Genomic DNA, 24065 nt, shown 5'->3' with positions numbered 1-24065 from the left:
AGCATCATCAAGGAAGTGTTTCACACTAGTCACCCCATCTTCTCTCCCATCAGGAAAGAGGTGGAGAAGTGTGAAAATGCACACCTCCAGATTCACAGAGTTTCTTCCTAGCTGCTATCAGGCAACTGAATGATTCCATTAACAACCAGAGTGCGGTCCTGACATACCATCTAACTCAATGAAGACCCTCAAACTATTTTTAATCTGACCTTTAGTGGATTTTATCTTGCACTAAACGTTATTCCCTCTATCATGTATCTGTACACTGTGAATGGCCTGATTGTATTGTTTCTGCTGACTGGTTCGCACACAACCAAAGCTTTTCACTGTACCTCGGTACACGTGACAATAAACTAAACAAATTACACATTGGGTTAGCGCACTGCTAGAGATGTAATGGGACATCTTAAAATATAAAACATATCCATATATTCTCAGGGCATTATTAATTTCAGCATCAATAGTAATAAATAACCAAAACTTTCAAAAATAAACTACCCAGTTACGTATACATTGTCGACACATTTTGGAAACATTTACTTGAAAAGATGGTGATTGATTCAAACATTATAGAAAGTGATTAAATACAGTATCTTCTCAATAGACGGTCTCTCTGGGGACGTAAAGAAAACAAGGAAGCAGTTTAATTCCTGCCTGAATTGTGGTGGTGCAGTCACCTTTGCACAAGGAGAGAGTATGTTGAGACTTCCGGCAAGAATGGAAAAACGAGGAAAAATCAAAGCAAAATAACACTTCAGTTCATAATTTACATGTACTCACCAATAAGAAATTAAAGTATAATTTTTCAAACGAGACAGAAAAATACACAAAGTTTAACATGTTAAAGATTTTATTTTTGTTAAATACCATGGGACAGGATTGTAAGAATGAAGAGCTTTCAATCAACATTTGCCTCACGGGGATGTTTCTGTGGCTAGGGAGAAACTCTGCATTGATAAACTTGTCGGCCTTCAACAGCAAGGAAATGGGGGATAATTTACAAGGAGGCACCTTTTTTGTATTTCAGTACATCTCTCATTACTGGCAAACAAGTGGCATGAGCAACTTGACTATAAAATGAAAAATTTCAAGAGGTATCCAGCAACAGGTAACAAAATTTAAAAGGATTAAAATAACATTTACAAGACACTTAACATTTCATTCAACTCTTATTAAACCACAGAGAGAACAAGTCATTATTTTCCAAGGACTTATGTGAAACCTTGAGACATCTGCTATTGATGTTTTGACAATATACAACTCCAATTATCCAAGAACTGAAAGTATTTTTGTGTTCTAATTGTGTGAGATCATTAAAGGCAAGGCCTGTAAGATGCTGTACACGAACATGGTCACTGTGAGCCATACTACCAACGATATGGCAGATTAACAGAACATTTCAGGCCCCAATAACTTGCATGCTTTCTCTACAAGATGAATTTCCCTAGAAAGAATCCAATGAAAATGGCTGCAATTACAACAAGGAGGGAAGGAAGAGCAGTGGAGCCGTGGTCTCTGACTGCGGCATTAGATGTGGATGACACTGGGTTGCCTGACTGGGCAGCCTTCCTCAGCCTCAGTCCATCATCCTAAAAAGAACAAAACAGTTGTGTTACAAAAGAAAGACAGTGTTTGGCAATATTTTACAAATCCTCAGTTAGTCTGAGCCATGATAATTCAGGTTTTCCCCCCTCCGTCAATTGGCTCTCAATATCAAATAGGTCGCATAGGCCTCTGAAAAGCAGTCAAAACTGCATCTTACCCTTCTACAATTTTATACACAATTCAATTTTATACACAATTCTGCAAATATTGGGAACGATTCATTAATTGCTTGTTCAGGGCATCGCCTAGTGGTCAGTTAGAAAACAGATTAGACACTTGAAACAAGTTAGCTGTGCTTTCGGTTGTGGAATTACACCTAGTTTTGAAAAGCTATAAAATACTGATAAAGTGCACAGTATATCCTAAAGAACACACAAATATATTAATTAACAGAGGCAAATATTTTAACTTCTGAGGTTTAATGTATTAAGAGTATGCGTACTTTGCAAGGGTGGTGGGAATAGAAGAGGGGGCAGAGCAAATGTGCAGAATACTTGTAGATACAAGGAAATGCAGATGCTGGTTTACAAAAACAGACAAAGCGCAGGAGAAACCCAGGTCAGGCAGCATCTCTGGTGAACATGGATAGGTGATGTTTCGGGTCAGGACTATTTTTCAGTCTGATTGTAGGGGGGGGGGGGGGGGGGTAGTTACCCAAATTCACGAACTTGGAAATAATAAGTTAATTCTATCCTTTCAGTTAAATTCAGGAAATGTTGCTGAGCTTGCTTAGTTCAGAGAAAGAGCTAACACATTCCTGCGTGCATTTGAAGTTGCCAGGCCTTTGGCAGATGGGTTTTGAGTGTCATCTCTCGGACTCTTGTGACTTGGTTGCAGAGTGCAAATATTCTCTCCGCATGAGTATCTATGGCAAACAGCACCTGAGCTCAGGACCATACCTGGGTCACGGGAGCTGTCACGTACCAGTGCGACTAGATGCACCACTGGCGTGAGGTGCCAGCTAGTAGCAAGAAGGGGAAGTGCCATTCACTGTTCATTACCTACAGAGACAGGATATAGGTATGTTGCAAAACCTACCTGAATCGTCGTTGAGAATCTACCCCAGGCCGTGTGCGCGATTTTGGCGCTGTTTAGAGGGGGCGGGTTTAAAACGCGATTTTTACTAGGCTGTTGCAATCGAAAATGTTCAGCCTAGTAAATCATTAACGAAAAATCTCTGAAAGACCCCGTCGCAAAAGGTATTATTAGTTTTTATGGCCTTGTATAATAGTTATAGTAGTTTAAAAATCACTCTCCAAATCCGCGACCTCTCGCAGCCCCAGGGTTTTATAAAGCAAACAATTAAAGGTATGTACCTTATTTTTACATTAAAAGGAGCTTCTTAAGAACCCTGTATATAAAGTTTTCTATAGCGAGTAGCTCATTTTGGGCTCTTTATATTTCTGGGCATTTGAGGGCACAAATCCAGCGCAATGTGAACGTTCTAAACCAGCGCGTTCACAGGAACCCACTAAAAAGCCGATTTAAAATGGACTTTAATTTACAGCAATTGAACACTAAATTCCTTCCATTTGGCCTATAAATTGATGTAAATGAGATTTAAAAATCATGTTTTATTGTGAATTATTTGTGAATATTATTTGGACACTTAGGTTATTTAAAAATGTTAATCATTTATTAAGAAATGGATAGATGTTTAGATCTAGTAATTGAAGTTTGAAATTAGCTACAATTGGGTAACTAACTCATTATATGCTTTAATTTCAGGTCATCCAAGTAAGATTATTTTATATTTGTTTCAGAATGGTTCAATCTATGATAACTGAAAATTTCATTCAGTTCTCTTAATTTTTAAGAAGGTTATGGGCTTTTGACTGTCCATGATCACAGCTTTTTTGTTATGTCCATAGAAAATCAATAGGGAACAAGATGCTAATTTCCGAGTATGAAAATGGCCATAACTTTTTTATTACTTGAGATATGAAAGTGAGTTAGGTGTCAAATTAAACTTATTTTTATGCTTTATCTGATGGGATAAATTGCTCTATCCACATCAATACTGAACCCCCAATATCGCTTTAAGTTTGCATCTCTTATGTGGGACCTTGTCGAAAGCCTTCTGAAAGTCCAGATATAACACATCCACTGGTTCTCCCTTATCCTCTCCACTAGTTACATCCCCGCCAACATGTCCTAGCTATGCTACCTGTTTTTGGTCCATACTTCCAAACCTGCCCTATCCATGTATCAGTCTAACTGTTTCTTAAATGTTGGGATGGTCCCTGCCTCAACTACCTCCATACACCCACCACCCTTTGTGTGGAAAAAGTTACCTGTTAATAATTTACCTCTTAAAAATAATTAATACAAAAAACATTAAAATCGTACTTCTACAATGCACTAAAACATGATTTTAATACATCAAATTTCAAAAACCCTGGGAGGGGGGACATCCCACTTCCATACCCTCTCCCCGCTCGGTTGCTCCACTCCCTCGCCGGGCATCCCCAAAGCCAGTGATCAGTGATTGCTCAGCCCCCCCCCCCCACTTTCAAAATCGCTCCGCGGTCCCTGGTTTTGACGGAGATCACTGTCAGATGTTAGCGGGGAACAGAGGCCAGTTGTCCATGATGTCTGGATCCCAATGCTCAGCGCTTCATGTTTCGGAGTTGGCTAACGTTATTGATTTGTAATTAGCCTGATTTGTAATTAGTTGACAAAACCTTATTTTATTAATCTGGAATATCCAGGGGGTTGGGATAAGTGTAATATTAAAATGACATGCAAGGTGTCAGGCTGTCTGTCACAACATACAGCCCCGATAACCCATTATTTCCTTCAGTTAAATATTGGGAATGTAGCACTATTGTCATTTGCCACTCAACTATTATGTTTGTTTACCTCACTGACCTTATTTCTAACCCCCCCCCCCTAAATTCCTTTGACAGGTTGAATAGAAATGACCCCAATCTCATTGTTTTATTAATTGAACACGTAGATGAACATCCTCAAAGAGTGTAATCAGATGGAAACTGATTCAGATGCGATATTTAAGAGCTTGTTCAAAGAAGGGGAATATTTTAAAGGAGTGACAGAGATACTTGCAGGGGAATGTGTGAGGAGATTATTATTTGTCTTTAGTTTTAGCTTGAACCAGGACATCTGAAGATCCAAATTTTAATATAGTAATTGTACTGATACTGATCCCAACCAACCACATAATGAATATCATCCATTCCAGAGGTTTGACTTTTATATGCCATTAACTGTAATATAATAATGTATGCATGTTGGTAGGTGCAATCAAACCAAAGATCTTTTTATCATGGTTGTGTTATGAATACCACAGAAAATATGATGTACTCTGAAGATCACATTTAATAGAACAATATTGCTTAAATATATAGCTATTAGACTTTGCATTTTGGAAAAGTCCCAGCTGAGAGGAAGACAGCAAAATACTGAAAATATTGAGGGTGAAAATGACTTCAGGGCAGTTTGCTAGGAAAATGAAAGAAATTGTAACAGAATACTTATACAGCTGAGTGAGTATAATTTTATGGATGATAAATTGTGTTCAACCAATTGATGACTTCTTTGACAAAGTAACTAGCATGTTAGATGCCAAGGAAGCCAATGGATGTAACATATTTTGTTACAGATAATTTGGTCTGTGAAGTGCCCCATAAAAGATTACTGCATTAGATATGCACCTGTGGACTTGAACGTAATAGGTTAAGTCCAGGGGGTCAGATATGGGGCTTTATGTGAGGGCGAGATATATTGCAGGGGCAGAGAGAATGGCAACATTTTTTAAAACATTAAAATATCTCTGATTTTTCATCGATGGGAAAAATCGTCCAGTCCAGGCAAACGGAGGGGGGCTCTGAGCGAGGTGGCCAAAAATGACGGCCGTAGGTGGTGGCGTTCACTCGGAAATCACAGCACAGCGAGCCAAAAGCGGTCAAGATCAGACTTTTAGTAATATAGATATATAGTTATTGGACTTTGCATTTCGGAAAAGTCCCAGCTGAGAGGAAGACAGCAAAATATTGAATATATTGGGGGTGAAAATAACTTCAGGACAGTTTGTTAGGAAAATAAAGGAAATCGTTACAGAATACTTATACAGCTGAGTGAGTATAATTTTATGGATGAGAAATTATGTTCAACCAATTGATGATTTCTTTGACAAAGAAACTATCATGTTAGATAACAAGGAAGCCAATGGATGTAGCAAATCTTGTTATACAAAATTTGATCTGTGAAGTGCCCCATTAAAGATAACCGCATTCGATAAGCACCTGTGGACTTAAACGGTTAAGTCCAGGGGGGTCAGATATGGGGCTTTATGTGTGGGCCAGATATATTGTCAGTGCAGAGGGTCTAGGAGCAGGGCCAAGTGTGCATCCAGAGTCAAGGTCTGGAATAGCACTAGGTGTGCAGTGAGACCCAGGTTGGTCAACATGGGCTGTGTTTGATTATAATCTGATTTCTATCCATGAATATGCTAAGATCAGGCATATGCTGCACGTGTTGAACAGAGCCTGGGCTCTACTGTGGAATGTAATTTAGTCTAACCTTATTCATAGCTAATCCAATTTAAAGCATATATATTGCATTCAAGTGTAAGTTAAAAGGCTCGCTACAGTATGCACCATATTGCACAATTTCAAGCTGAAAAATGCAAAACCCCCGTACCAATGGGAGGGGACACACCAGTAACACATCTAGTCCTAAACTCTCCCACTGGTGGAAACATCCTCACCACATCGACTATCCAAGCCTTTCACTAAACTGTATGTTTCAATTAGGACCCCCTCATTCTTCTAAACTCCAGTGAATACAGGCCCAGTGCTGCCAAATGCCCAGGATAGGTTTGCCTACTCATTCCTGGGATCATTCTTGTAAACCTCCTCTGGACCCTCTCCAGAGCCAGCACATCCTTCCTCAGATATGGTGCCCCAAATTGCTCTCAATATTCCAAATGCGGCCTTACCTTATAGAGCCTCAGCACCTTATAGAGCCTCAGCAATACATCCCTGGTTTTGTATACAAGCACTCTTGAAATAAATGCTAGCATTGAGTTTGCTTTCTTTAAAATTGGTAGTTGGTAGGTTAATTCTGCTATTTGTAAACTGTCCCCAGGGAGTAGTGTAGTGCTAGTATATGAGGTTACATGATTGACTTGATGGGGCCTTTTCCACACTATGCGTAAAGTTTAAAGACCACCCTATCTACCTGTGAAGCCAGTCAGATGGAGATGGGTAGACATTTATTGCGGCAGAGAATGGAGAGTCTTTGGAATTCTCAACTCCAGATGGTTGCAGGTATTAGAATATTAGAAATATTTAAGGTGGAGATAGATAAAATTTCAAAAGAAATCGACGACTATGAGGATAGACAAAATGCTGGAGGAACAGGCAGCATCTCTGGAGAGAAGGAATACGTGAAGTTTCCGGTCTCAACCCAAAATGTTATCCATTTCTTCTCTCCAGAGATGCTGTCTATCCCGCTGAGTTACTCCAGCATTGTGTGTCGATCTTCTGCAGTTCCTTCCTACACACAAGGTCTTTGGGGAACTGGCACAGACAAGGAGTCGACCAGTAACAATCATAAAATAGTAAATTCAGGTTAAGGGGCTAAGTAACCCACTCCTGCTTTCTTGTGGCCTGTAGAGAATCATTATCGAAGCTGTCTGGAACGGAAACAAAAACTTGTCTCAATTATAGCAATTCCAACCATCTAACTAGGGGGAAAAAACCAGGACAGCCGTTTCATATCAACAGTCAAATCATAAATGAATGCTAGTTATTCTGAAGAAGGGTTTCGACCCGAAACGTTGCCCATTTCCTTCGCTCCATAGATGCTGCCTTACCTGCTGAGTTTCTCCAGCATTTTTGTCCTTCTGCTAGCTATTTTAATCTGTATGCTTTTGCCAAATGTTAATAATTTTAAAGAGTTTGATAGCACAATAAAAGATTAATCTCTTCCAAAGGCAGTTAGTTTAATCGATCAAAAACTGTTCAGCTGTTAAATTGCTAACACAAACTGTTCTAAACAACAACAATATAAACTTTTTGCCTCAAGCAAGTCAAAAGAGCAATACTACCAATTATTCTGCTTTTATAATGTGGGGGGTGGGGGGGGGGGATGAATATCCATTTAGGAGGGCTGAGAAAGAAATATGTAGAGATGCAAGGACAGGGGGTGTTTGCTCCTCATTACCTTATAACTGTTAGAAATTAGTTTAACCAGGTGAGAAAAGGCGCGGCTAATGTGCCAAAAGCCACCTTTACCACCCGATCTACCTGCAAAGCAACTCAGGAGGAGTTAGGATAGACATTTATTTCTGCAGAGGATGGGGAATCTTTGGAAGTCTTATCTCAAGAGGGTTGCAGGGACTAGAACATTAGGAATATTTAAGGTGGAGATAGATACATTTTCAAAGGGAATCAAGGGCTATGGGGAACTGGCACAGACAGGGAGGTGGACCTCATTCTCACAAATCAACATTCAAATCACATGAATATTGAGCTTAACCTAAATACCCCAGACAGCATTCAAATAAAAATCTGACTACTAATTATCAGCCTCATAACTATTCAAGCACAAGAAAAAAACAATGTTATAGAGCCTACATTATACAACTTGTTATACAACATGGAAACAGGCCATCGAGTCCACACCAACCATTGATCACCCATATACCAGTTCTATGTAATTCCACTTTTACATCCTACACAATTTGCAAAAGTAAATTAACCTCCAAAACTGCAGATCTTTGGAATGTGGGAGGAAACCAGAACACCCAGAGAAAACCCACGCGGTCTCAGGGAGAACATAAACTCCGTACAGACAGCACCCGCAGTCAGGATAGAACCCCCAGTCTCATGCACTGTGAGGCTGCAGCTTATCTTTAAATGCATGCTTTGGCATTGGCATCATTGGATCTTTTTGTTGGAGGATATTTTCAAGCCATTCATTCAAGTTGAAGTATTTCCACAATGCAATAAAATAGGCTTGAAAGCCTGAAGCTGCAATTATGTTGCGCGTCAACCTAATTTGACTTTGTCTACATATTCCAATAATGGTCTAAACTTTCTACATCCTCAAGGCCAGCTGATCACACCAATGCCAGGGAAACTATATGCATGCATTCATAATTATATACAAATTTAGCAAATGAATCATGGGCAGCATAAAATACGCCCTGGAAAAAAATGGCTAGATTTACTGTTAAGTTTGTAATAAAGGTAATTACACCTAAAAACAATTGATGCTTTTGCACACACATTCAAATCTCTTCCCTTCCCTTGTCAAGTTAAAAGTCATTGCCTTTTCCCATCACTTCCCATCTCAGTCTCTTGGAAATCAAAACCTCAGCGCTCAATGATTGTATCTTTCACTTGCATGGTACAGAAACTTGGATTAAGATTTATCATCTTTAAGAATTAGTGTTTTAAAATGCCCAAAGCTTTTTGCACCAATTCAAAAAGACTTACTTTCAACTGTCGATTCTCATCTGTTATTTTCGCCAATTCTGCTTGAAGCCTCTTGCACTCCTCCATTAGTTTCCTCACTTCAATGTCATCCAGTGAAGTACTGACAGATTTTGGCATTGGCAGACCTTCAGATTTAGGAGCATTCGTTACTGCTGCAGATTTGCTTGTTTCTAGATCATTCTGCGAACATTGTCAGACAGAAGTATTAATTATACAATAATATACATATATATTTATAAAAATCAATTTATCAATGTAGTAGTGAAGTGTAAAATAACAAAAAGTGATCCTCCCTCTAAATATTGCATTTTAGCTTGTATTAACTTTTGAAAAAAAAACACCACAGATAATCGTAATACATTTTTCCTATTAATAATCTTGATAGCTCCCATTGTGCAAACATTTAACTAGTGTGTTATAAAGATCCGCTGCATATTTTATCAGTAAATTTTCATGTTTATTTCAGCAGTAACAATGCAGCAATGTTTGTAAAATAGTAATAACTTAAAGCACAAAAGTTTTAGCTTGATATTTTTAACCACTTTAAATTACATTGGGTGAACAAAACTGCCATACTGGTCCAATAAAATTCAATGTTTGACAATTTATGATGTATACACCCATCTACTAATTGTATGCAACTGCAAATGTACTGCCTCTATTAATTAAATCCCAAATTAAAAATGTATTATCTTATAAGCCCTAGGTTTCACAATCCAAAAAACCCTATCCACCTTCTACAAAAATGTCAAATATATATGCAAACAATAGAACAGTGGACTCCTCTTATTGTCTTTTTGTCCATTTTCTTAACAGTTGATTGCTCAATGTTGTTGCAGCACAATTTGTTATTGCCATACCAGCCAGATGAGTGCTCAAAGCTCTCTCAAAAACAGTAAAAGAAAGTCCCCTTTGCACTCAAAAGGCAATCATCTGGGGAAATCAAGGCCATTGCATTTTGATTTGAATGAAAATTTGTCTACCTCAGATAAAGGGAAATGATTTCACCGTCCCAAAATAAAATGACAACAGGAATCCACTGTACAATTCTTGCTGCATTGAATAATCCTCTCACTAGAACAGACCTGGACCTTTTGCACTCTGACTTCACTGGTTGCAGCAGATATAAATCCCTGCAGGTCACTTCTATGGCTACCACTCATGAGAGTCTGACGGATGCCACCACGGACTGGCGTATGAGACCTGAGCCCACTTCCTGGCGTGGATACAGCACGTGGAGGTAGTCGAGCACTGTCATAATAGTGCACAAAGCTGTGCAGATCCATCTTTGCTGTATCTACTGGGGTGTCTAAATCACTGACTATTGGGTCGCACTCTACAATCTCGTTCTGCTACATAGGAAAAAAAAACTTCAGGTAGAAAGCATGCAATAATAACTAACTTTTCTTTTGACTGTTATAAGCAGAGCTTGCATTTCTTGAAGGCCTAAAAGGCGAATATAATTTGAAAGAATGTTTTTTTTTTTTTGTTTTTTTTAAACATATGCGGCACACTCTTCTGCTGGTTTTGATTCAAATAACCCAATAAATAGACAAAATGTTTTGTCCACTGTTACCGATGGCATATATACAGAAGGGGACATATTTATAAACATTTACACAAGTTTATTACAAAAATGCATGCCCTTCTTATAAGCCAATCCTCTCTTACACAAGTCACTATATCACATCCATTAATCATAAATCAATACTTCCATAAGATTGAAAGGTTTTCAATACAACTAAATACTGGACATAACTTTATACAGTGCATTGGAACAATTATAAAATTAAAAAGCTACCCTGCACTAAAATAGATTTCTGCTCCCTCTTAAGTCCTGAAGCATTAAGAATACACCAATGAGTGGGATTTGAGTTGACTTGACCCTTAACAGCACCTCTGATAGTTGAACTATTAAGATCATAACTTTCACTATTAAAGAACTAATACTAGGCAACTCGATTACATGGCAAGAGTCTGATACAAGGAGAAAAAAAAATAGAAATGAAAAATCTATATATACACACACATCTGATTTTATTTTTGTTTTGGCTAATGCAATATAGTGAAGACCTAGGTCAGGAAAAAAAGATGACGATTAATGATGGTGACAAAGCAGCCCACCAAATGGGAGACAAAGGTTTGGGCAAATCAGCAAGTCGTGCAAAACGGGATAAATGTTTATCAAACAAGAATTCAATGAACCTTAAATTAACTAGGGAAAAAAAAGTGAACAAATGATTCGGAGGGTGATGAAAAATTCCTTTCTCACAAGCTTGAACTTCCTTAATTCTATCCCTAATCTCGTCAAGTCAAGTGAGTTTATTGTCATATGTCCCAGATAGGACAATGAAATTCTTGCTTGCTGCAGCACAACAGAGTATTGCAAGCATAGTGTGTCTATATAGCATAGACCATATATATACACATAAATAAACAGATAAAGTGCAATAGGCTGTTATAGTTCAGAGTTTGTTTGATGGCGAGTTTAATAGCCTGATGGCTGTGGGGAAGTAGCTGTTCCTGAACCTGGATGTACCAGATTTCAGGCTCCTGTAACTTCTACCTGATGGCAGCGGAGAGATGAGTGTGTGGCCACGATGGTGTGGGTCCTTGATGATTTTGGCATCCTTTTTGATGCAGCAACTGCGATAGATCCCTTCGATGGTGGGGAGGTCAGAGCCAATGATGGACTGGGCAGTGGTCACAACTTTCTGCATTCTTTTCTGCTCCTGGACGCTCAAGTTGCGGAACCAAGCCACGATGCAACCGGTCAGCATGCTCTCTACTGTGCACCTGTAGAAGTTCGAGAGAGTCCTCTTTGACATACCGATTCTCCGTAATCTTCTCAGGAAATAGAGGCGCTGATGTGCTTTCTTTATAATTGCATCAGTGTGCTGGTACCAGGAAAGATCTTCGGAAATACGCACTCCCAGGAATTTGAAGTCCTTGACCCTTTCCAGCATCATCCCGTTGATACAAACGGGATTGTGGGTCCCTATCCTACCCCTTCCATAAGTACACTATAATTGCCTTGGTTTTGCTGGTGTTGAGGGCCAGGTTATTGTGCTGGCACCGTTTGGTCAATCTCACTTATATATATATTTTATATTGGATATATAAAATGAAGTGAAAAATTATAATGCAATTTGGTTATAGATATCTATCTATCATGTACCTGTTAAAAGTCCGATCTTTTTTTGTGTGTGTGTGTGTGTGTGTGTGTGTGTGTGTGTGTGTGTGTGTGTGTGTGTGTGTGTGTGTGTGTGTGTCTATTTTGTTTATAATTTTATTTATAATCGTATCTTCTCCAAAAAAACGACAGGTGAAAATTTTACATATTCCGGTAGAGGTTTTTCCCGTGGAGCCCGAAATTGCCTTATCTAAAAATGTCATGCTTTATTTCTCGAGTCATTACTGAAAAAGTTCAAAAATCTGACAAAACTTTGAATTTAAAAACGACTGTCTTTCGCTGATGACGTCACAAAGGGTCTGCTGCCGTCTTCCACGCGCTGTGACGTCACTCCCCCCGACCACTCCCCCCCCCCCGTTATTCAAAAGACGCAGAAAGAATGAGCAAGTCGAGCCCTGTACTCACCCCGGGTCGGCACATGGTGGGAAGGTTGCTGCCGCAGGCCGAGCCCGGCGACTGGACCTAGGCAAAAGCAGAGCCTGGAGCGAGGGAGTATTGCGTTCGGGAACCAGCCCTCCCCTGTGATGCCGCGTGCCCCCTACCCCTCAAACTCTATCCTCCTCCCTCTCTGCCCCCCTTCCCACTCCCTCTCTGCCTGCTCTCCCTCTGCCTCCTCCCCCCTGCCCCTGCTCCCCTCCCCTCCCCCGCCCTGGCCATGCCTGCGAGTTGGGGGTTATGCACGAGTGGATAGGGCGGGGATGGGGTAAAAGGAGCGAATTAATAATATCAAAGGGGGTGGTTAGTGTGTGTGTGTTTATGTGTGTGTGTGTCGAGGGTGGTTAGTGTGTGTTTGACGTCGCAGGCCACCATCCCCACCCCCCCCCCCCCCCCCATCATGCAACCCACTGGGGACGGGACCCAATGGGTCCCACTTGGTCTAGTATTATACTAAAACTCTTCCCTTTGTTCTCAGCATTCGAAATTTCTGAGTGTTTGCAGGGTTGTGTTGGCTTTCTTTTAATCTCCTTAATTTGTATCTTCTTCGAAAACACTTTTCAGTGGGAGACTCTTGCAGCACTTTCCATTGATGATGTCACAGTGCCATCTCACAGACGTCTAATCACATTGGATATCGTTTATATATGACATCACAATGGGACTGGGGTGGGAGATTGCATTTGTGAAAACATGTGAAGGTTGCAATCAACCTGGCGGGCACAATTAAATAGGATACGTTGTCCCCCCTCCCTCTCCCTCTCTGCACCCCCTCTAGGGATTGGTCAGTTTTGGGACCTATGGGTGAGTGGTGGAGTATTGCGTTCGGGGAGCAGCCCTCCCGTGACGCCGCGCGCCCCCTCTACCTTTCACGGGGGGGGGGGGGGGGGGGTTTTAGAGTGTGTGTGTGTGTGTGCGCGTGTGTGACGTTGCAGGCCGCTCCCCCCCGTGCAACCACGCGTTGAAGGAACGGGACCCAATGGGTCCCACTTGGTCTAGTTTGTATTAAAATTAAATTCACATAATAATTGTTAGAAGATTAGAAAGTGATCGAATAATTGTTGGGATCACATTCATGAGGGTGGTGGGTATATGGAACAAACTGCCAGAGGTTGGGGTAGAGGGGTACAATTATGTTTGGACAAATACATGGTCAAACATAGAATCATATCGTAGTCATTTTGGTCAGCATGACAAGTTGGGTCAAAGGGCCTGTTTTCTTGTAGTATAACTCTATGGTAACTTATGATTTGTTAACCCATCTCTTCAGACTGGACAAACACTTGGGTTGAACCGAAGTAGAGATTATTTGTGGAATATTTCTAAATGTGTGTCATAGGACCTTTTCTACATTAATTCAATATTCAAATTTCAAGTTTCCATTTATTAAGAAAATAAAATCTGGGAGGATAAAATTTAAACCAAACCTTAAAATACAGTATGTACCTCAGCAATGAATTATCAACTATTTGTTTTACCTTTACAAACATTTAGGAAGCATAAACAGAACGAGTTACGTTGTGACAAGTAAAATAAAATCCAACTGTAACCACAACACTGACACAGCTATCCAACTTTGATTAATTCAGTAACATCTTATTTTTAGTTCTTTATATCCTCTTACCGATTTCTCACTTTCAAAAGGTAGCTCAAAGACACATCTGAGTTTGGAGTCCATCAGATCTTCAGCCTTTGCATCCTTCCACTTAAAAAATAAAAAATAATGAATAAATAACTTCTATCTGAACTTATATAGTTAGATTTTAAAATTGTCTGCAGAAATTGATGCACAAGATGAAGTATACAAATCTCAAGATGTAGAGAAAAGAAACCACAGAAGCTGGTTTACAAAACAAACACAATAGTGCTGGAGAAACTCAGCAGCTCTGGCAGCATCTCAGGGAACATGGATAGATGACATTTTGGGTTGGGACCCTTCTTCCGACCCATTATAGGGAGGGGAAAAAGAAAGCTGGAAGACAGGAGGGGCAGGGCAAATCGTGGCAGGTAAGGGGCAACTACATGCAAGGGTTTTTTTTTGATAGTTGGTTGGACCCGCGATCGTTTCGCCAAACACCTCCGCTCGGTCCGCATTAACCAACCTGATCTCCCTGTGGCTCAGCACTTCAACTCCCCCTCCCATTCCGAATCCGACCTTTCTGTCCTGGGCCTCCTCCATTGCCACAGTGAGCAGCACCTCATATTCCGCTTGGGCAGTCTGCATCCCAGAGGCCTGAACATTGACTTCTCCAATTTCCGGTAGCCCTTGCTGTCTCCTCCCCTTTTCAGCTCTCCCTCAGCCCTCAGGCTCTTCCTCTTCCTTTCTTCTTCCCGCCCCCCACCAGGCATCAGTCTGAAGAAGGGTTTCAGCCCGAAACGTTGCTTATTTCCTTCGCTCCATCGTTGCTGCCTCACCCACTGAGTTTCTCCAGCATTTTTGTCTACCTTCATTTTGTAAACTGTAGATTTGAAGAAGTTGTGTACTCAAATTGGTCAAGACGTTTTTAATTTTCATGCAAAATTTCTTGATCCAAAAAAAAGTATGAACCCAGGTGATGTGACGCAATGGCTACCTTGACATTTGAATAAATTAAACCCAAACAAAGAAATCCTAAAGGGTGCATTTCTATATATTAAAGCATGAACTTAGCTTAAATTGTAGCAAGTTTCTCACATTATTCCAAGCATCCACTGACGGCAGTAGATAGCACCATGCCCTACTGCAAACACCGAGTCAAGCAGCACAACACAGTTTCTCCAATTACTCCAAAGCAATTAAACATTCCTCACATCCAGATCTTAATTAGCTGCAGGCATTAAAAGCAGTAGAAAAATATCTCAACTAAAATAAAAGTTAACAGAATTGAATGCTCCCACAAAACGCTATCATGTTAATGACTGGAAATCATCACTGGTACACCTTTGGGGTTCATAAGAGATGTTGCTGGAGTTTTGTATCTCACATTGCTGTTAGGTTATCACTCATTCTTGATGGCTCTCAGGATAACAGTATGAAGTCAACATCCTAATAGTCTGCAGTAAACTCATGGATTTAAAGTCACTGCATTTCATTTACTACTTATATCACACATCCTAACATGATTGTTCAGTATTTTAGCAAAGGTGAAGACATTATATTTCACTGAACTGTGGCTGAAGCTGTAACTACTAGATTGTTGAATCAAAGGGAGATATAAAAAAGCAAAACAAGCAGGATTATGGTTGACATTGCATAAATATGCCTCCTAAGGATCGGTCCTCCTTGTCCTGTGAAGCTTCCCTCACTAGGAACCTCCCTGTTCGCCCTCACACAAACAGTTGTGTGTCTCCAGTAGCAGCCTGGCATTTCAGTCTGAGATGTATCTCCCGTTTTCAGCAACTTAAAAAATGGAATTGCAGTTTGAAAGCCCATTAAATTAGCCTAGTGTATACATCCAAGGGCCTCAAGCAGGCTTTCATCAATTAGAAACTGTTTCTTATGTCTCTGTGCAGCCCATTAAATTAAACATCACCACCAGTAGAGGAAACAGTTGCAATTTGCCTCCATTAACAAAATGGTCTGCAACCTACAGTGCATTCAGAAAGTATTCAGACCACTTCACTTTTTCCACATTTTGTTACGTTACAGCCTTATTTTTAAATGGATTAAATTATTTTGTTTTATCATCAATCTACACACAATACCCCAGAACGAAGAAGCGCAAACGGGTGTTTAGAAATTTTTGCAAAGTAATTAAAAACAAATAACTGAAATATCACATTTACTAAGTATTCAGACCCTTTGCTATGACACTCAAAATTTAGCTTAGGTTCGTGTTGGATCCATTGATTATACTCGAGATTTTTCTACAACTTGATTGGAGTCCACCAGTGGTAAATTAAATTGATTGGACATGATTTGGAAAGGCACACACATGTCTATATAAGGTCCCACAGTTGACAGTGCATGTCAGAGCAAAGACCAAGCCACGAAGACGAAGGAATTGTCTGGAGACCTACGAGACGGGATTGTGTCGAGACACAGATCTGGGAAAGGGTATAAAACAATTTCTGCAGCATTTCAGGCCCCGAAGAGCATAGTGGGCTCCGTCATTCTTAAATGGAAGAACTTTGGAACCACCAGGACATTTCATAGAGCTGGCCGCTTGGTCAATCTGAGCAATCGGGGGAGAAGGGCCTTGGTCAGGGAGGTGACCATAAACCCGATGGTCACTCTGACCATCCAGAGTTCCACTGTGGAGATGGGAGAACATTCTGGAAGGACAACTATTTCTGCTGCACTCCACCAATCAGGCCTTTATGGTAGAGTGGCCGGATGGAAGCCACTCCTCAGTAAAAGGCACATGACAGCCAACTTGGAGTTTGCCAAAAGGGTTATTTTCTCTGGTGCTCTGATCTGATGAAACCACGATTGAACTCTTTGGCCTGAATGCCAAGTGTCACCTCTGGAGGAAACCAGGCACCTCTCATCAGCTGGCCAATACCATACCTATTGTGAAGCATGGTGGTGCATCATCAAGCTGTGGGATGTTTTTCAGCGGCAGGAACTGGAAAACTAGTCAGGGTCGAGGGATAGATGAACAGAGCAAAGTACAGAGAGATCCTTGATGAAAACCTGCTCCAGTGTTCTGGACCTCAGACTGGGGCGGAGGTTCACCTTCCAACAGGACAATGACCCATAGCACACAGCCGAGACAACGCAGGAGTGGCTTCGTGACAAGTCTGTAAATGTCCTTGTAGCCCAGCCAGAGCCCAGACTTGAACCCGATCAAACATCTCTGGAGGAACCTGAAAATTGCTGTGCATCGATGCTCCCCGCCCAACCTGACAGAGCTCAAGGATTCAATGGGAGAAATTACCCAAATGCAGGTGTGCCAAGCTTGTAGCATTATACCCAAGAATACTCGAGGCTGTAATCGCTGCCAAAGTAGCCTCCACAAAGTACTGAGTAAAGGGTCTGAATACTTACGTAAATGTGATATTTCAGTTATTTCTTTTTAATTACTTTACAAAAATTTCTAATCACCCATTTGCGCTTTTTTGTAATGGGGTATTGTGTGTGGATTGATGACAAAAAAAATAATTTAATCAATTTTAGATTAAGGCTGTGACATAACAAAATGTGGACATGTGAAGGGGTTTGAATACTTTCTGAATGCACTGTACTACATATTTAAAATAAAATTTAACATCAATTCCATCTGTAAGTGTTAAGGTGGAAATGATGAACAATTACGTACATGGGAGAGCTAATTATAAGCAATCCACCAGTATAGCCATCCATAGCCGATTAACTTTGGGCATATATAGTCCCTGAAAACATAAATTATTCTGTGGGAAAATAATGAGTTAGCAAGTTGACACATGGCAAATGTTTGAGGTACAATTTGTTCAATGCATTGCTTAATGATAAAGGGAATAAATAATGGTGACCAAAATAATTCATGAGAAAAGACTAGATATCAGCAGAAGGAATCTAAAAATTCTTACAGCTAACGTAGGTGGATGATAGTTATTGATGATTAAATAGACGAGCTTGGTAAAATTACTAGAAGACTATGCAATTTTCTTAAATGTTTTCTTTATATCAGTTTTCTTGTGAAGATTTTGAACAAATTCCTCAACCTGTCCTTTTGGTTCAGGCATCTACAACATATACATATGAAAAGAGAGGTATTATTAAGAAACTCAAAATTTAAAACTTTTGATAGTACACCTAATCAATCTTAGGATACCTCCATGAAATAACTAAGGAAACAGGATCAATATCGGATTGATATTTTGGGGACTTTGACAAATAAATGGATGAGAGAATAGAAAAATAATCATTGTTATCCTACTTTTAAAAGAATGCACCATAATGCTAAATTTCAGATTGATTAGTTCATCATTTCCACGAATAATGAAACTACGGTTCTGAAATGTAAAAGGGACCTTCAAAAGCATCAATTACTGAATAGGTCCACTAGGATTCTGTAAGCCTCCGAAATTAATTATAAAGAATTATCCATTATTCAGTTCTATTTTCATAAAACCAGGTGATTATTTTAAAATCAGATCAATAAAATCAGATCAATAAACAAATTCATGACAAATTTGCTGAGTTATAACCCGACGACCATAAACAGAAGACAATAAAAAGCGCTCTTTCAAACAACGGCTACTGGAACTCCAAACAAATCAATCTTCAATCATCATTCAAATTATTTTACTAAAGCCAATTCCAACAGCGTTACAGGTGAGCCTCAAGTCAAGTTTAAAGCTACAACAACTCAGATGGATTGAGATTTTAATATAAAATCTGAGATTATACATAAACAAAAATTAAAATAAAGAGAACACAGGATTTTATCTAAATTATATAATTTAACATGAAAGCAATGACCTTAAAAAGGCAAAGAAGAGAGCTTTTAAGTTTCAACAGCTGCCACAGATCCAGGGTCAAACCCATTACCACGCAGACCTGGGTGCGATGCTTTACTGAAAGCAAAGCAGCTCCAGAAATTCTAAATTTAACAACATTTCAAGCCAATCATTAGGGAAGATTCAGCTATTTTAAGTTAATTCACAAGCTAGAACATCTACAAAAACTGACGACAATGTACAATCTGTTCTACTCAGCTGACCCACCCTTAAATTTAATTAATTTTCAAACCGATTGTAAACTTGTTCAAAGGGGAAAAAAGATCTTAATTCTTTTAATTCTTCAAGATAGGATAGTTACAGATATTTAAACATCTTTAGGATTTCTAAAGTAGGGCTGGCAGATCGTTAATTCAACAGATAACCAGTCTCCAAAAGAAATTGTTTACATGCAACCTCCCCGCAATAATCATGCACAATTGTCCATTAAAAATGCAGATGCCGGTTTACAACTTGAGAGATGTGTGTTGGAAACGGACAACTGACAAAGGCCACTTCTTCTATTCACACCTGTAAAATACTTTAATAAACAATGTAGTATCCATTGAAACTTTAACAACAAAAACTATCCATTGGAAGTGGGATATTCTAATTTTGTACCATTATAATTATTCAGGGTAAGACAATAAATAAATATCTATGTGCATTGAAAATGGTTGCTTCCGACTGATGTTTAAAAGGTTTACAGGCAGTTCTCAGTAACGGATCCTTATATGACCCGTGGGTTGATTGTATTTCCATTTGGTTCAGCAAATGACAATTATATGTCAAAAATCTGTAACTTTAATTAACTCTAGGAATGTCTGCACTATATTTAATATCTGCACCTAAAGAAACTTTAAATTGCAAAATTGCCCAATTAAAATAGTTTGAATATTGAAATATGCATCTATGCCTTCATTTTGAAGAAAACCCTATTGCCAAACAGTATCATCACATTGTTACATCCATATTCCCACCAGTAGTTAGAAAATGGAAGGTTAGCTTTTCTCTAAAATAATACTATCTGACCCTCAGTGGCATTAGGTTATGCATAGGACAGGGAAGAATTATGTAACACTAATTGTAGTCAGTAATGCTTTACACAGTACACCAACACAAAACAATGTTTTCTTCAAAATGTAGACTCCACTAATCCTAGAATAATCACTACCAGCTTTTGTAGAAAACAACAAATACTTTACCACCAAATCCTTACTGGTAAGATGTAATACTTACTACTGCGTCCATATCTGCAGCACCAGCAGGAGCATAGACTGTTTGTACCATGAATTTGTGTTTGCTTTTCTCATTTGGATCATAATCAAAAGGTTGCAACATTACTAGAGAGAGAAAAAAAGAAATGTTAGTTTTGAGACAACCAGGAATTGCTATTTAACATGTGATCCTGGATGCAATAGTGCCCCCTATCCCAGATTAAAGTATAATTTGTATGATGATATTAAACAAAATAGCTGCCCAAGCCTGCTGTTGCTAATAATACCTATCTAGATGCCTTTAGTGGCGCGTGGATTCTCTCCATTGGTGCAAAACCGCAACCGTATTAATATATCACTTTAATACGTGATCAGCATAAACTAAACCAGCACCTGCCGTTCTTCCTAAACAATTTCAGCTCCCAGTTTCTACCAAATCTAAAAGCAAATTTCAGTGGTCTATTGGGAAAAAATTCCATTTGAAAAGCAATCAGCAGATGAGTATTTTATTAGGATACTCCAAGACCAGGGTTTCCATCTCAGAATAACAATAGATTACGAGACCAATGGTAAAAGAGTTTCAGATATCCAAATATATCAGTAACTAAAATTAGTGGGATACTGGTTAGAAGTCTACATTCTTCAAAAGGCATACACATTTGAATCCATTATCTAAAGAGGCTCCTCTAAAAGTTGTGTATTATTTTACTTTAAGTCAAAAGATGGCAAGAGTATTTGTGCTATAACCAGCAAGTTAACTGGAATGTTAAATAATATTTTATTCTTCTGTACATTGAGACTGTGAATGCCAAATGATACAGGAGGCACAAGACCACCAGTGCTGAAATTTTGAGTAAAAAGTGCTGGAAGGAACCACTGATTTCTGCCTAATGAATCTGTTCATATTAATGCAGGACAATCATATAACTTATAAAACTTTGGATGTTCGCTTGTGCGGATGCTTGCTTTCAAACTTGAACTTTTTCTTTGATTCACATCTCCTCAAACCCAACGCGGTAACGGTAACATTTTTACATATTCCGGTAGAGATTTACCCCATGATTTCAAAAATCCCCCCATCTGTAAATTTGATTAATTATTTCCTGAATTTTTTACTAACATTTTTCACCAATCTGACACCTTTTTAAAATCTAACGTGCTGAAGCCAGCTGGATGACGTCACGATGCCTTTGCTCCTCGTGGCCAGCTGCGCAGTTTTCAACGCGCTGCCTGCTGGGCACTGTTTTCGAGGAGTGATATAGGAACATAGAAAATAGGTGCAGGAGTAGGCCATTCGGCCCTTCCAGCCTGCACTGCCATTCAATATGATCATGGCTGATCATCCAACTTAGTGGGGTGGAAGACTGCAACCTTCACGTGGTCCGCCCTGTTTCGACTAATGCAATCAACTCGACGTGCACAAACGGAAGATCAAATAGAACAAGTTGTCCAACAACTTTAGGCTGTGCGAGCCACACGAAAGAAGATCCAACTTAGTATCCCATACTTCTCTCCATACCCCCTGATCCCATTAGCCACAAGGGCCACATCTAACTCCCTCTTAAATATAGCCAATGAACTGGCCTCAACTACCTTCTGTGGCAGAGAATTCCACAGATTCACCACTCTCTGTGTGACGTCCCCCTTCCTCCGCTTCTCTCCCCCTCCCTCCCTCCCTCCCCCACTACCGCCTTCACCTTAACACACTTCCACCCTCATCCCCCCTTGCCCCCTCCTCTCCCCCCCACCCTGTGTGTGTGACGCCGCAGGCCACCCACCCCCCCCCCCCCCCCACCCTGTGTGTGTGACGCCGCAGGCCACCCCCCCCCCCCCCCACCCACAACCACGCTTTGTGGGGACCGGACCCAACAGGTCCCCCTTCATCTAGTAACTTATAAAACTCTGATCGGTAACATTTTACATATTCCGGCATGATTTCAAAAATCTCCTCATCTGTAAATTTGATTCATTATTTGCCGAGTTATTTACTAAAATTGTTTACCAATCTGACATATTTTTAAAAATCTCTCATTTCATGTTTAGGTTTAATATTGTCACGTGTGCAATGGTACAGTAAAAAGCTTAGTTTTCCATGCTATCCAAACAGATCAGATATGCTATACATAAATACAAACTCAAATACAATAGATAGAGCAAAGAGGAAGATACAGATTGCAGAATAGTTCTCAACATTGTAGCACATCGGTTATCAATGGGATATAGGCACATTGGACAGTACCTTAACTTATGGAAGGACCAATCAGAAGCCTGTAACAGAGGGGAGAAAGCTGTTCATGAGTCTGCTTCAAGCTTCTGTACCTTCTGCCTGAAGGGAGAAGGAATGACTGCTTTGATTATGTCTACTTTTGACTACTTTGAGGTGGAGTCAATCATGAGAAGTCAATCATATGATGGACTGGGCTGCATCTACAACTCTCTGCAAGATCAGCCATGATCATATTGAATGGCGGTGCAGGCTCGAAGGGCCAAATGGCCTATTCCTGCACCTATTTTCTGTGTTTCTATGTTTCTTGCAATCTTGGGCAGGGCTGTTCCCAAACTAAGCTATGAAGCAACCTGACGACATGCTGTCTATGATTTTATGTAAAAGTTTGCAAGAATAATTGGAAACATGTTGAATTTCCTCAGACTCCTCAGGAAGTGGGGACATTGGTGTGCCTTTTTGGCTGTTGCATCAATGTGGTTGTTGCGTGAACAGATCATTGGTGTCATTAACACCAAATAACTTGAAGTTCTCAACCATTTACACTATTGAAGGCAATTGGAGAATGTACACCACCATGCTTCCTGAAGTTAATAACTAGCTCTTACAACTTGCTGACATTGAGGGAGGTTACAAGTTCCATATCTCCTTCCTGTTCTCCATCTTGTCATTGTTCGTCACTCGCCCACCACAGTGACGGCATCTGCAAAATTGCAGATGGAATTAGAGTTGATTTGGGCAGTTCAGACGTGAGTGCAGTAGGGGACTGAGAACACATCCTTGCAGGGGACTGGTGAAGAGATTTATTGTGGAGATGTTGCTGTCACCTATCCTCACTGATTGAGGCTCAACAATTACCATAACCATATCTTAATGGAATATATACTGTATCCAGACACTAATGAATACTATGAAACATTTTATTATTGTTATTACAAGCTTAAAATATGCTTTAACATACACAGGAGAATTTGCATAGTTCAATTTCCACAAGTCAGGTCATCCGCAACCAGAGAAGCCCCTGTATTATGCAAGAAAATAAATGTTACACACTAGAAGGAAAGAAGCGGATGTGGAAGTGATGATTCTACCCGTGGGAGAGTCTAGGACCAAAAGGTCATAGCCTCAGAATTAAAGAGCACTCTTTTAGAAAGATGGTGAGGAGGAACTTCTTTAGTCATAGGGTAGTTAATCTATGGAACTCACTGTGTGTGTGACAGAGGGCTGTGGAGGCCAAGTCAGTGGCTGTTTGTAAGGCAGAAATAGACAAATTCTTGATTGGATCGGCTGTCAAGAGTTATGGGGAGCAGGCAGGAAAATGGGATTAGGAGTCATAGATCAGCCATGATTGAATGGCCGAGTAACTTGATGGGCCGAATGGCCCAATTCTACTCCTATAGCTTGTAAATGTCAGATACACAGCTGCACCCAAAATAACACAACAGTTAAAAATTAATAACCATTTAAAAAGACACAAGTTATTCAGGAACAGCCATATTTTGAAAAGTGGTACATCAAGTTAA

At 39.8% G+C, this 24065-nt stretch overlaps 1 protein-coding gene across 2 annotated transcripts in view; it reads right to left on the bottom strand.

Annotated features, from left to right (window-relative positions):
* Nucleotides 1–832: 832 nt before the first annotated feature.
* vapal (VAMP (vesicle-associated membrane protein)-associated protein A, like) overlaps nucleotides 833–24065 on the bottom strand; it is a 73159-nt gene continuing 49926 nt past the window's right edge. Inside the window, exons 3-7 of one of the 2 annotated variants that reach the window (XM_055633948.1) lie at nucleotides 20341–20444; nucleotides 14324–14404; nucleotides 12670–12726; nucleotides 9072–9251; nucleotides 833–1589 (exon numbers count right to left, since the gene is read on the bottom strand). In XM_055633948.1, coding sequence (XP_055489923.1) covers nucleotides 1428–1589; nucleotides 9072–9251; nucleotides 12670–12726; nucleotides 14324–14404; nucleotides 20341–20444 — 584 coding nt within the window. In that variant the 3' untranslated portion in view covers nucleotides 833–1427. The remainder of the gene's footprint in view (nucleotides 1590–9071; nucleotides 9252–12669; nucleotides 12727–14323; nucleotides 14405–20340; nucleotides 20445–24065) is intronic. The other variant, XM_055633949.1, reaches the window with a different exon arrangement.

Source organism: Leucoraja erinacea, chromosome 4, assembly GCF_028641065.1.
Source record: "Leucoraja erinacea ecotype New England chromosome 4, Leri_hhj_1, whole genome shotgun sequence".
Lineage (NCBI taxonomy): Eukaryota > Metazoa > Chordata > Chondrichthyes > Rajiformes > Rajidae > Leucoraja > Leucoraja erinaceus.
Note: the sequence above shows the minus strand (reverse complement) of the source record. Positions and strands in the feature narration are given on the sequence as shown.